Source organism: Sinohyriopsis cumingii, chromosome 2, assembly GCF_028554795.1.
Source record: "Sinohyriopsis cumingii isolate HCF-2022 chromosome 2, ASM2855479v2, whole genome shotgun sequence".
Taxonomy (NCBI): domain Eukaryota; kingdom Metazoa; phylum Mollusca; class Bivalvia; order Unionida; family Unionidae; genus Sinohyriopsis; species Sinohyriopsis cumingii.
Genome location: NC_142962.1, coordinates 146,313,434 through 146,326,530, shown reverse-complemented (window position 1 = coordinate 146,326,530; position 13,097 = coordinate 146,313,434). Strand labels below are relative to the sequence as shown.

The 13,097-nt window shown below is 36.1% G+C and overlaps 1 protein-coding gene across 1 annotated transcript in view; it reads right to left on the bottom strand.

The window, feature by feature from the left end:
* The window catches only part of LOC149806025 (uncharacterized), a 91,090-nt gene that overhangs the window by 17,038 nt on the left and 60,955 nt on the right, over positions 1-13,097 (bottom strand). The window contains exons 11-12 of the mRNA XM_089950874.1: positions 9,008-9,077; positions 167-313 (exon numbers count right to left, since the gene is read on the bottom strand). Of these exons, the coding sequence (XP_089807000.1) occupies positions 167-313; positions 9,008-9,077 (217 nt within the window). The remainder of the gene's footprint in view (positions 1-166; positions 314-9,007; positions 9,078-13,097) is intronic.

The window sequence follows — 13,097 nt, the reverse complement described above, 5'->3', positions numbered from 1 at the left end:
ATATATATATATATATATATATATATATATATATATATATATATATATATATATATATATATATATATATAATGCCAATTTCTCAATGCAGGATATGAAATAAATGTCGAAGCCCTTAGAAAAACAATGCAAATTTATTTGCATATTGTTTGTATTTTAAACTCACTGTATATTAATGGCTCGTAAGGTTCCACTTTGATACGAATTCCATCATGTGGTGTAGTCCTGTCAATCATGAATACCTCTCCTATACTTGGGTTCAAATCTGAACATTTCATGTGTCTGCTCTCATAATCTTTCTTTATAGCCTTTACTGTAAATAAAAAGAAAAACCATATAGCAAGTCATCATATGGGAGAATTCACATTCTCTGGGAGGCTAGAATCTAACTGTAAAAACCTGGTTTGTTTGCGCATATTTTTTTCTTTGACCTGTGGCAAAAAACAATTTTATGGGTAAAATATGTTTCCATGATAATACTTAAATGATCATAATACAATACAGCTAAAATGACCACCTCACTAATCCAGCTCTCTAAAGCAAGATTTTAGCAACAAATGAGCTAAAATTCACCTGCCCATCATGATGGAAGTTAGACAAGAGTGATCTCCACTGGACTGGAACCAAATCCCATCTATACTTAAATTTCTACTGATGTGGATACGTATGCTACGTCAAGTTTTAAATTGTAACTGCCAGGAGGTTTTATGGTCTTTGCTATATTATGATCATGTATTATCAAAGAAACAAAATTTTACTCCAAAAATTGATTTCTTCAAATACACCTCCTGATAATATATATAAGGAGGCTAGGTAAGAAGTGATAGGAGTTACATCCTTTTACCCCAGCAAAGGCTCAATCTCCGATCCCTTAATGTACATGGAATAGCTTCAAACCGCATGGGAGGCACTGACTAGAGTTAGCATTAAGATATGCCTGAATATGGCCTGAAGGGAATTTTTTTCAATAAAAACAATTTGGCAAAAATGGAATGGGCACAATTACAACGCTTCTGAATGACCTTGGAAGGAAGCCTGTTGTACTATAGGTCCCTCCAGATCAACATAAGTCCTTTGTAATGAAAGGTTCCAAATTCAAAGCTGAAAAAAGTAATTTCTGCCTCCATCCCACCATTTGGATAATATCAGTTAGGAATTCTAGGCCAGTGATGACTACCATGAGCTGATATGTGTTAGATGTTTATGACTTAGTTCTTTAAGTGCCAAATGAATAACCCATTATACGTAGGATGATACAGCTTAATGTCAGTTATATTTTCTCACATTTTTATATGTGTACAATCATGTTTTTAGTGTGGAACATCGGTGCAGGATAGCTCTACCTCACACAAGGCCTTTATCCTGATTCATGGACTATTTTGACCGTCTATTGCAAGCATAGTGCAAACAAAGTAACAAACCTTTTCCGATTTCCATCATAACATTCTTTCACAATAATCAATATAAACATTAATTGCAAGACATTTGTTTACTCAAGTGACAAGTGAATGAAGTTTTGTCCTGCTAACAAGCCATTTTGCACTGATTAACCTGGATACATGTATGGTATGTTGGAAACTATGGTAGTGTGTGTGTAATTTGCAGTTTTTAATGTAGCTTTAACAATTTTTCAGTCATATTGCTACAATGTCTGCAGTGTGGCAGTTTATAGTGATGTCTAACACTGGGGAATCATGCCGCAGACATGTAGCATGATGTCCCACCCAGTCACATTATCCTGACACCAGGCCGACCAGTCCTAACACTAACCCCTTAATGCTGAGCGCCAATCGAGGCAGCTGTTAGTACCATTTTTGTAAGTCTTTGGTATGACTCAACCGGGGATCGAACCCATGACCTCTCTTATCCAAGGAGGACACTCTAACCAGAAATCCACCGGAGCGGTGAAAACTATTTTGAATAAGGAGTCAAATAGTCAAGTTAATCAATGATTGCCACAAGATAGGTTTCTGATTTGTTCTACTGCCTCTGTTCCAAGATGATGAAATGTTTCTGAGATCAAGGTATGATAACCTTTTATAGTGATGTTGGCTAACCCTTTCTATTCAAAGAGCCAAAGGAGAAAGTTAGTTACTTGTGGTATCTAGGCTTTTAATGGAGTGAAGTCCAATTCCCTTTGTATACTTTCTCAGTGATGGACCTTCTTGCCCATGTAATTCTGTTCATCACTTGTTCTGAGAACTGTCTTCCCATGCGGGCTAACTTGACTCAAAATTTTGCTTCATTTGAAACATCCACATTTGAGGTTGCTCAGATAGGTGGGGGAAAAAACAACATTTTGCTGGGAATTTCAGCTCTTAATAAATTCTTGATCAGTGATTTTTCCCATTGTGGGGACTAGAAAGCACATTAATTCCCTTGCTTTCAGCATGACTTTGGGGATCAGAGAGGTAGAAGGGAATCCAAACAAGGAAAGAGCATCAACTGAGTTTTTTGGATCTGGGATTAACAGTTTTGCATTCCATCTTGTCAAATTTAGGTCCATGAGTAGTTGACCACAGCAGGTAGAGATTCATCTGAATGTTGAGGAGTAAACAAACCATTTGGTTTAAAATAGCTGATTCTTCCAGTAAACTGTCTGTTTGGAATGTGGTGAACTTTCATGCTGATGTGTTTATGACATCACCTGAGAAAATCCCAAACCAGAAAGCTGACAGAGCCTTCTGATGCAACTTATCATAGTGGAGGATGAAAATGCTCCTTCCAGATTGTGTCTCATGCCATGACTGACATGGTTTTTTTTTTTTCACTATGGCCTTCATCGCCAGGAAATTGTTTAATGAATGAATGCTTCTAAAGGTGGCAGATCTTATAACATCTTTGTCATGCTAGTATCATAATTCCTGGCAGCTGAATCAGCAAGGGTATATCTGTCATAAACCATTTGAGTCTCTCCAATTTGCTGATATGGAACTGATGTATCCCAAAACAGCAATCACTTGATCTAGTGGGAGAAGCTTTGGTCACCAATGGATCCAGAGAATCATCTGCAATGGTCTCATACACTGGTGGCACAAGATATGATCTGCTGCCGCATTAAGGAGACCCAATAGGTGAATCAGTTCCTGGTCTGAGACGTGATTCTTTGAGAGAATAGAAGAAACTGTCAAAATGATTGTAAAGCAATGTTCTCGAAAGAGACAGACCCTAACCATGATGCCTGATGGTTGATAGAGCTTTAGCTAAGATTTGTGACTGGCCATGCATGCCTTAGGCCTTTAGCACCAAAAACAGCCTGGAACAAAATACCCAGGGGTTCAGGTTTTGAACAATTTCCACCACTCTAACATCAGCACTTATTTGATTTTTGCAGATGTAAGTAGCAACAGGGGCTCTTGACAATAGGGCAAACCCTTAAAAGATGGTTTGATGGATCCATTGTCATTAAAGCAAATGATTTTCCATTGCATAGCAAAGAGTTTGAGTGCCCCCATCACCTGACACCCTTTTTCAGGTGATCAAAACTGAGGCCTCCTGAACATGTCTGCAACCCATCCATAATCATACGCAATTGTTTAAAGTCCCTATTGTAAATACTGCAGGAAGAGCAGATAGCAATAAATATGGAATCAGGAATGCACACATTAATGATCAATGTGTGTCACATACATGTTGTACATGCTATTTTAGTTTTTTTTCAGATGCATTGTTTTGCCTACTGAACACTTGTGTCCATAATAGCAAGGTTCCAGATTGTATGATTGTGCCTGCTGAATAGCCATATGATCCATTGTGAGTTTTGTATGTAGACACTGGCTGAACAATGACCTTTTCCAGCGTTCAGACCAGTTCATATCTGAATGCATTTTCTCTTTGGCAGTTCATAAAGAAAATTGAAAACCCGTCAGTTACCAAGAAGCTTGAATTAGCAATGAAGTAAGCTCTATGGCCAATGAATTTGTCTTCTGTTCCATCAACTTAGTTAAACAACCTATATAGTGCATTACAATCAAATGAAAATCAAACTGGGGAATGAACAGAAAATTTTTATTATTTTCTTGAAAGGGCTAGAACAATGAATTATGCTAATGGATGCCTCTCATTTCAGAAGACTAATGCATCTCTCTTTCCTGCACCTTGATTGTTTGCTTCCTATGATGGCTAAAACCCTAAAATTTCAAATCTGCATGGACCCAGAAAATCAGACTAGAACAGCACATCATCCTTGTTATTGTTGCTGTTGTAGGGTTTAATGCCATTTTTCAGCACACGATAGGTTATGCATGGCGGCCAGTATTAATGGTGGAGGAGGAACCCAGGAAAACCCCAGAAAGAACCACCAACCCACGAGAAGCTACTGGCAAGCTTTCTCACATACCCACATTGGATGAATCCATGACTCGAACCCACACAGACAGAGGTGAGGTGGCAGTGATCCATAATGGAGAGCGCTTTAGAACACTCTGTCACTCACGGCCCCCACATTATCCTTGAAATAGGGACTTATTTTTGACAAAATTTTGTCATTCTTGGAGGACTTAGTAAAAATTCTTAGTGGAAGACCGACACTTATAATGCTAACTCAAATGCAAACAACAAAGACCCATGCATCTGCTTTTTGTTTAATGCAGCAGTTCAGGATCTAAGCTATTTTCTTAAGTAACAAGATGTCTGTGGACTGCCATGTCTTGATTTCTCCACTGAGACATATTCCAAATATGTAGCAAGCCAAAAGAACATGAAAGTAGGTTACTGTGACCTCCTTTAAACTATGAGTAGTATTGTTATGATAAATACACCAATCAAATTTCATGAGTTAAATGCAAAACATAATGACTTGATGATGCATACATAACCACCAATTTGCCCAAAATTTTCCTTTTAAAAATCATCATTTTATTTCCTCAGGAAACCAAAACCCTTCAACTCTGAACATCAAAACAAACTTCAATCCCAAATTTCAATTTTACACTTAAAAATGCCTCACAGAATTGAAACTTGATACTTGGAAATATGTTTAGCTACTAAATTTTGAACACATGCTGGAACAGATTAATTACAGTTAACAGGTCCTGTAGTGGTTCATCATCAGGTTCCATGTAAATGGCATGTTGATAAAAAAAACTTTTTCATGTAGTTCTCTTTGACAAGGCATATCCATAAATGATTCACTAAATTTAAAATGAGGAATTATATTTTGATCATATTTATGCCATTAAGCTGTTTAGTAAGATTTAATTTTACAAAAAGGTATGAACTGGACAATGGGAATCAAAAATTATTTTTAAATGATTTAAGTTTCATTGCAATGTTAAACAGACAGCTGTGGTGGCTCATAGGCTTGAACACCTGACTTGTGACCAAAAATGTGCAGGATCCAATCCTATCATCATATCTGTCTAGGTTGGCTACCATTTGTCCCTGGGCACTTTACTTCAATTGCTTCAGTATTAAAAAAAACATTGAATATTGCTGTGTCATAAAACAGCAAGCAAACCAAGTCTGCGTTAAAAACCAGTAAGAAAAAAGCCTTCCTGCAATATCATTCATGGCACACATCCATCATGTTGTAAACTCAACTGACACGTCTGATTCCAGTATTTAATTTAAAGCTATTCATATAGTGCAGCTTGATGTTGAGGACACTCTGCTAAACTGTATCTATTATTTTAATATTAATATCCTAACAAAACAAACAAAACATTACTTAGTATTAACTTGTTTTTATTTCAGGAGTTCTTACTATTCTTCCACTGTGACAGATGAGTCTCACAACAGAATATGAGCATAAATGGCTTCATTCTTTTATTTATTTTAATTGTAAGCTAATAAGATCTCTACTGATTGCAATTACAATTGCAGCATTGCTTGGGGTGAATGCAAATAACATGCAAGATATTTGCATATGTGCTAGGGGGTTATAAAAAATGTCTTCTGTAAAATATAAGTCCTTCAAAGGAAATGATATTCAAATGCCTGAAATGAAATTAAAGGCATTTGGATATGACCATTTCAACAACTGAGCATTTAAATCATCTCTGATATTCTTGAGTGATAGATTTTCAAATTAGCTTCTATGGTGGCAGTACTGGATGTAAGATTAGCATTATTTTCATTTAGCACAAATGGACATTGTTATAAGACTTTTGGTGAAAAATGCATGCCAACATGACCACAGCAGCCAAATATGATACAAAACTGGCACCATTTACATTTAGGACCTTTTAAAAGTCTTTTGGTGAAAACCATATGTCAATATGATGATGCTTCTCAATTAGTTATAACAAGATTTTCTAGATGGCTACTGTGTGGCCATACTGAATGTCAAATCAGCATCATTTAACAAACTAGACATCACACAAAGTCCTCTGGTGAAAACCCCATGTCAATAAAACTTTCCATTGAGGAGAAGTAGCAATAACAAGATTTTCAAGATGCTGCCATGGTGGCCATATTTGACAACATATTAGCATCAGTTTCATTTAGGACCAATTAAACATCATAATCTGTCTTTTGCTAAAAGCCCTATGCCATTATGACTTTCTTTTTACCAGAAGTAGTGAGAACAATATTTTCAAAATGGCTGCAATTGTAGCCATATTGGAAGTTGGACTGACACTATTTGCATTTACGACCAATTAATCATCATATGAAGTCTTTTAGTGAAAACCCTATTTTGATATAACCATCCATTCAGGAAAAGAAGCAATAAGATTTTCAACATGGTTGTCTGAGCAGTATCATTTTCATTAAGGATTAACTTGACCTTGGAAAGACTGTACGTAAAGTTTCATAGTAATCATCAATGAAGCTTAAGTGGAGCAGCAATAAAAAAAAACTTATGCTGATGAATGGATGGATGATGGACAAGGGCTGACAGAAGGACAACAGACAGCAGGTTATCACCATAAGCTCTGGTCCTAATTGCTCTGGAAGGTTGTAATGACTCTAAAAATACAGAAATCTAGCAAAATTTGAGGATTTGGATTCACATATGCCTGCTTAGGAACAAAATGAACTGTTCATTTCACAGTGTTTCATTATATCCTGTGTAAATATGTTGCAGTGAATATGTACTGATATGGTATATTAAGCCATAACAAATACTCTTATAAACACTTTAACTTATTACTAATTTGGGGGACAAAATTAGTCCTTAACCAACCTTGTCCTTTACATGTTAGGGGACATTCTATTTCTTCAGAGTGAATAATGTATCAAGAACCCCTAAGATGTGCTGGGACACGTAGTCCACCCATTATTCTGTAAAAGCTTAGAAAGAACCCCTAAGATGTGCTGGGACATGTAGTCCACCCATTATTCTGTAAAAGCTTAGAAAGAACCCCTAAGATGTGCTGGGACACGTAGTCCACCCATTATTCTGTAAAAGCTTAGAAAGAACCCCTAAGATGAGCTGGGACACATAGTCCACCCATTATTCTGTAAAAGCTTAGAAAGAACCCCTAAGATGTGCTGGAACACGTAGTCCACCCATTATTCTGTAAAAGCTTAGAAAGAACCCCTAAGATGTGCTGGGACACGTAGTCAACCCATTATTCTGTAAAAGCTTAGAAAGAACCCCTAAGATGTGCTGGGACACGTAGTCCACCCATTATTCTGTAAAAGTTTTTAGAAAGAACCCCTAAGATGTGCTGGGACATGTAGTCCACCCATTATTCTGTAAAAGCTTAGGAAGAACCCCTAAGATGAGCTGGGACACGTAGTCCACCCATTATTCTGTAAAAGCTTAAGAAGAACCCCTATGATGTGCTGGGACATGTAGTCCACCCATTATTCTGCAAGCTTAGAAAGAACCCCTAAGATGTGCTGGGACACGTAGTCCACCCATTATTCTGTAAGCTTAGGAAGAACCCCTAAGATGTGCTGGGACACGCAGTCCACCCATTATTCTGTAAGCTTTGGAAGAAAAGTTAATTCAATATGTTTAACTAGGGTTCAGTGGAACTTTACATCTCATCCACTGACAGCATGATGATGTATATCATAGAGTTTTCTACAATTTTAACACGGAAAAAGAATCATAACAGACTCAAGATAAAGTGAGCATTGCTACCACCACTGTATCTGCCAGAAAAGAGATACCTAAATCTTGCTACCTGCAAACTCAACAATGCATTTGACATAATGCAAGCACATGACATAATAAAAGTACATCCTTCTTTGTGGTCAAAAACAAACAAAAATATCTAATGTTTACTGCATATGTCTGTGTTCCAACTTGCCTCACGGGAAGGAAGCAGTAATTATAACTTGCCTAAACAGTCTGATTACTTAAAAACTTCTCACTAAGCATGCATAATGATTTGTTACCATACCTTTGTTTGCTAAATCAGTCTCAAAAGTGGATTTTACAAAAGCTTTGCCATCAGTGACATACTGATAATTAATACAGATGTAACTCGGTGCAGAGGAAAATCTTGTCACATGTACATGTACAGGGGTATAGCAGACTATACGCAGATATGCAACTGTATATTAAATTTTTTACAAGAAAAACAATAATGCATTTCAAACCAATTATTTTAATGACTTGTATTGCAATCAACCTTGATATGAGTAAAATTACTCCATTATTTCATGACCAGTGTGTACAATGAATATACACAATCACATTGTTTTTCGCTATATTATGAGGGGAATGCCTTCTTCATTCTATATTTGCATCATCTGGTCTGGCTATGTGCCTGATACAAGTGATGTAGACACTGCTGATGACTATTTTGGCATTTGCTTATTATAACTTTAAACTCATGAAATTGACCCAGAAAATAGTTATTTTAGCAGACGGAGAAAATATTACACTGAAAACAGTTAAAGTATGCAGTGCAACTATTACACTGAAAACAGTTAAAGTACACAGTGCAAATATTACACTGAAGACAGTTATTTAAGTACACAGTGCAAATATTACACTGAAAGCAGTTAAATACACAGTGCAAATATTAAACTGAAAACAGTTATTTAAGTAAGCAGTGCAAATATTATACTGAAAACATAAATAAAATAAAGAAAAAGATAGACTTACGTCTCTCTTCCTTGTTGAATCCCGGTGGCATATTGATGTGTTTTCCGTCATCCTCTTCCACATGTCTCCTCTGTCAGTAATACATATAATATATTGAAGTAAAAATACAGTGAAAAAAGTAGATATGAACAGTCTGACTCATATGGGTTGTATGCTAATATAGTGAAATTCTGAATATTCAAATACTGGATATTCACTCATAGATCCCATGGGCATTTAATGTACCATATGTTGTTGTTGTTGTTGTTGTTGTTGTAGGGTTTAACGCCATTTTTCAGCACACGATAGGCTATACATGATGGCCTGTATTAATGGTGGAGGAAGAACCGGGAAAACCCCAGAAAGAACCACCGACCCACGAGAAGCTACTGGCAAGCTTTCTCACATACCCACATTGGCTGAATCCGAGACTTGAACCCATGCAGACAGAGGTGAGATGGCAGTGATCCGTAATGGAGAGTGCTTTAGACCACTCGGCCACTCGGGGCCCCACACCATATGTTAACTGCACCTGATGTTATGACAACTTATAATACATACTGTTATTATTTTTGGACTACATTTCTGTGGTTTTGTGAAAAATTACTTCCTCATCAGTATATAAACTTGCCAATTCAAAAAGGTTTATACAGCTTCAACAGACAGATTCATCGGTTCTTCAAAGTTTGGTTCATATCAGCCAAAAATTAAAGAAAACTGTCAGCCAACAAAAAGTGGCAAGTTTACAGTATTTTTAATGGCTAAGACGATGGTGTGCAGTGTTGTGCTGTCAGCTGGAGGAAACTATAGAACAAGAAGGAAACCACAGATCCTATTCAGACAACTGTTATTAATGGTTGTTCCTGGAGGTAAATGGCATGGAGAGGAAACCTGCCCTTCTAACAGCATATAACACTGCCCAATCAGTGCACCCAGTTGCTCTGGCAGTGCACCCTATTATCCCAACAGTACAATCTGTTGCCCAATCAGTGTACCCAGTTGCCCTTATAATGAAACTGCCAATATGAAAGCTGAATCTCAAAATAAATCAATATTTCACATGTATCAATTGCTTTCATTTTGCATCATCCATGTCTTATGAAAAAATGGATGGAATTTACACATCTGAAATTGCTTTATGGCAAAAAAGAAGGAAATCCTCACAGCAAAGTGTTGTAATTACTGCCTAACCAACAAGCAGTTTTGCCTCAAAAGTGTTTTACCCTGCCTCAAGTGTTCTGAAAGTGAAATTGCATTCTGCTTTAGTTGAGAATGATGGGGCCATACTGCATACACAAATCCATGTGTCAGAACTACAACTGAACCAACATTTATTACTGTCTCACTAATTAAGTGACCAACACTATACTAATCATACAGATGATTAATTATATTGAAAAAGATCTCCTCTGACAATACAAAGAAGTGAGATATTCTTGCATAATTTTACATTAGTCCTTCAGAAATCAAAGTACTTAGAATACTGATGGCTTGGAGAGTTCTAACAATATGGTACATCAAAACTGGATGATGGGGTAAGTATAAACTGTGAGATCAGACAATATGGTACATCCAACTGCAAGGTGGCACAATTATGAACTGTGAGATCTGATGATATGGTACATCAAACTGGATGATGGAACAAGCATGAATTGTGAGCTCTGACAATATGGTACATCAAATTGGATGATGGGGCAAGCATAAATTGTGAGATCTGACAATATGGTACATCAAATTGGATGATTGGGCAAGCATAAACTCTGAGATAAAGATTTTCATGTTCTTGTTAAGATCATAAGCAAATGATAAATATATATAATCTGAAATAAATGTTTCAAGTATGTTCTTTCTGAATTTCTCAGTGGAGAATTTATTAAAAAATTTAAAATATTTTGAAAGGAAATGTTTATGAAATTATTTTTTAGAAGTATTTACTATTGAAATGATGTATTGTTGTAAATAGTACAAATAAGCTGGAAGACAATGCCAAGAGAGGTAACAGCTCTGAGTGTAAATATTTCAACTTAGGATTATAATTTGAGTTTGGTCCCTTATACAACTTGACTTTTTCAAGGCCACCAAAATAGCCTACCTAGCTAAATATAGAAAAATGCATATTATTAGGAACACAACTAATAAAGCATGTCATAGACCTCATTCCTCCAAGCCAAAAATTATATTTCACACTTCCCTTGGGAAAGTTATTTTATATTCACTTTATTAAAGATATTTTTGAAGATAATATTATTTCAATATTATGTTAAAGTATAAACAAATCTGCTCTTAATTTATTTACAATTAGCTTATATTTTAGTTTCCTTGAATGTATTCTTTTTTTTAAAACTTATTTTTGAAGACATGAATGAAAATGACACTTAAAGCAACGTATGAATAAGTATTTATTTCATATCATACTCTTATCCTGCATAAAAAAAATATTTTTGAAAGGTAATTCTGTCTTTTATACTGATCATGACCCAATTTTATTGTATCTTATTCTGGATTAACATGCATCAACCTATTACTGAGATGTGTCATCTTCAAAAGTAATCTTAATGTAACATGTGTCAACCTATTACTGAGATGTGTCATCTTCAAAAGTAATCTTAATGTAACACGTGTCAACCTATTACTGAGATGAGTCATCTTTCAAAAGTAATCTTATGCACAATATCCCACAAATAAGAATATTTCTTTTCTTGGTATTCCTGTAAAACTGTATTATATTGAGTCTATAACAATTTAATGGTTCAAACATTGCAAATACCATGTCCATGGTGACACTGCATCCTATAACAATTCATACAGTGAAATGAGAAAATGTGGCCATCAATAAGAATTTGTACAGTGGAATTGAGAAAACACAGCCCTCAATAAGAATTCATATAGTGAAACTTGAGATCACATAGCCCTCATAAAGAATTCATATAGTGAAACTTGAGATAACATGGCCCTCAGTAAGAATGTACACACTGGATCTTGAAAGAGCCCTCAATAAGATTTACACTGAATGGTGTGTTTTTTCTGCTCTGATAACACTTATTCAAAATTCCCAGCAAAGTTATTGGATTATAAAAAGTAGGTCACTAGGATGACCTTTTGCAGAATAAATACACCCATCAAGTTTTTTGAATGTACATAGAAGAAAAACTGGAAAACTAATTTTTTTCTAGTAAATTGTTTCTTCACAAATACTTACCTAATCATAATACTTTAGGAGAACCACTACTACCTTGCAAATCCAACTCTCCCAGGTTAAAAACTTGTAGCTACAAGGCTAAAGGTTATCTGCCCAGTTTAAGTATATGTGGGCAGTTTAGCAGAGTGATCTCACCTTGGTAGAATTGGCACTAGATCCCATGAATATATCAGTTACTACTGGAGTGGAAGGCATGCTCTCTATATGGATGTAACTGGGGGTGGGGGAGGCTGGGAGGGTGTATGTGTATTATGATTGCATAAGTATTTGCACAGAAACATATTTTACTAGAAAAAATTAGTTTCTTCTTTAAATACATTACCCAATCATAAGTCCTTAAAAGAATAGGTAAGAGGTGGAGGGAGGTAAATCCCCTTACCTTGGAGATGCCATCTCCAGTCCCCTAAGGCATGTGAGACAGCTTCTAGGTAACCCAACTGGAGAAGACTCCATCTGTTGGAGAGTGGCAACCAAAAGAGAAAATTTTCCCTCCTGCAAATCCAGAAGTCATGAAGCCATGTCATATGAAGCTGTTGTATGACCCAGAATGGTGATCTGTTGTGCCACAGCTTTAGATTGTACCAGATTTAGTTGAGCCCTTTGGGATGAAAGATCTCGGAGGTAAAAACTGGAGAATGTGTACTCAGATCTCCATTCCATGGCATGGATAATATCAGAGATCAGTTTCAGACAAATGCTATGATCATGGTAATAATTCAAAGAGCTATTTCTTGATATGCAGAGCAAAAAATCCACTTAATTGAGGACAAAATGATGTGTTATATCATCCTGTCCCTGTCTGAGTGACAAAAATAAGTATGACCTCCCTTTATGCAACGGCTCTGATATTTGTCAATACCACTTCAAAGCTCAGACTGGATCTTGTTTATGGTCTTGAGCTGAAGTGTCCAG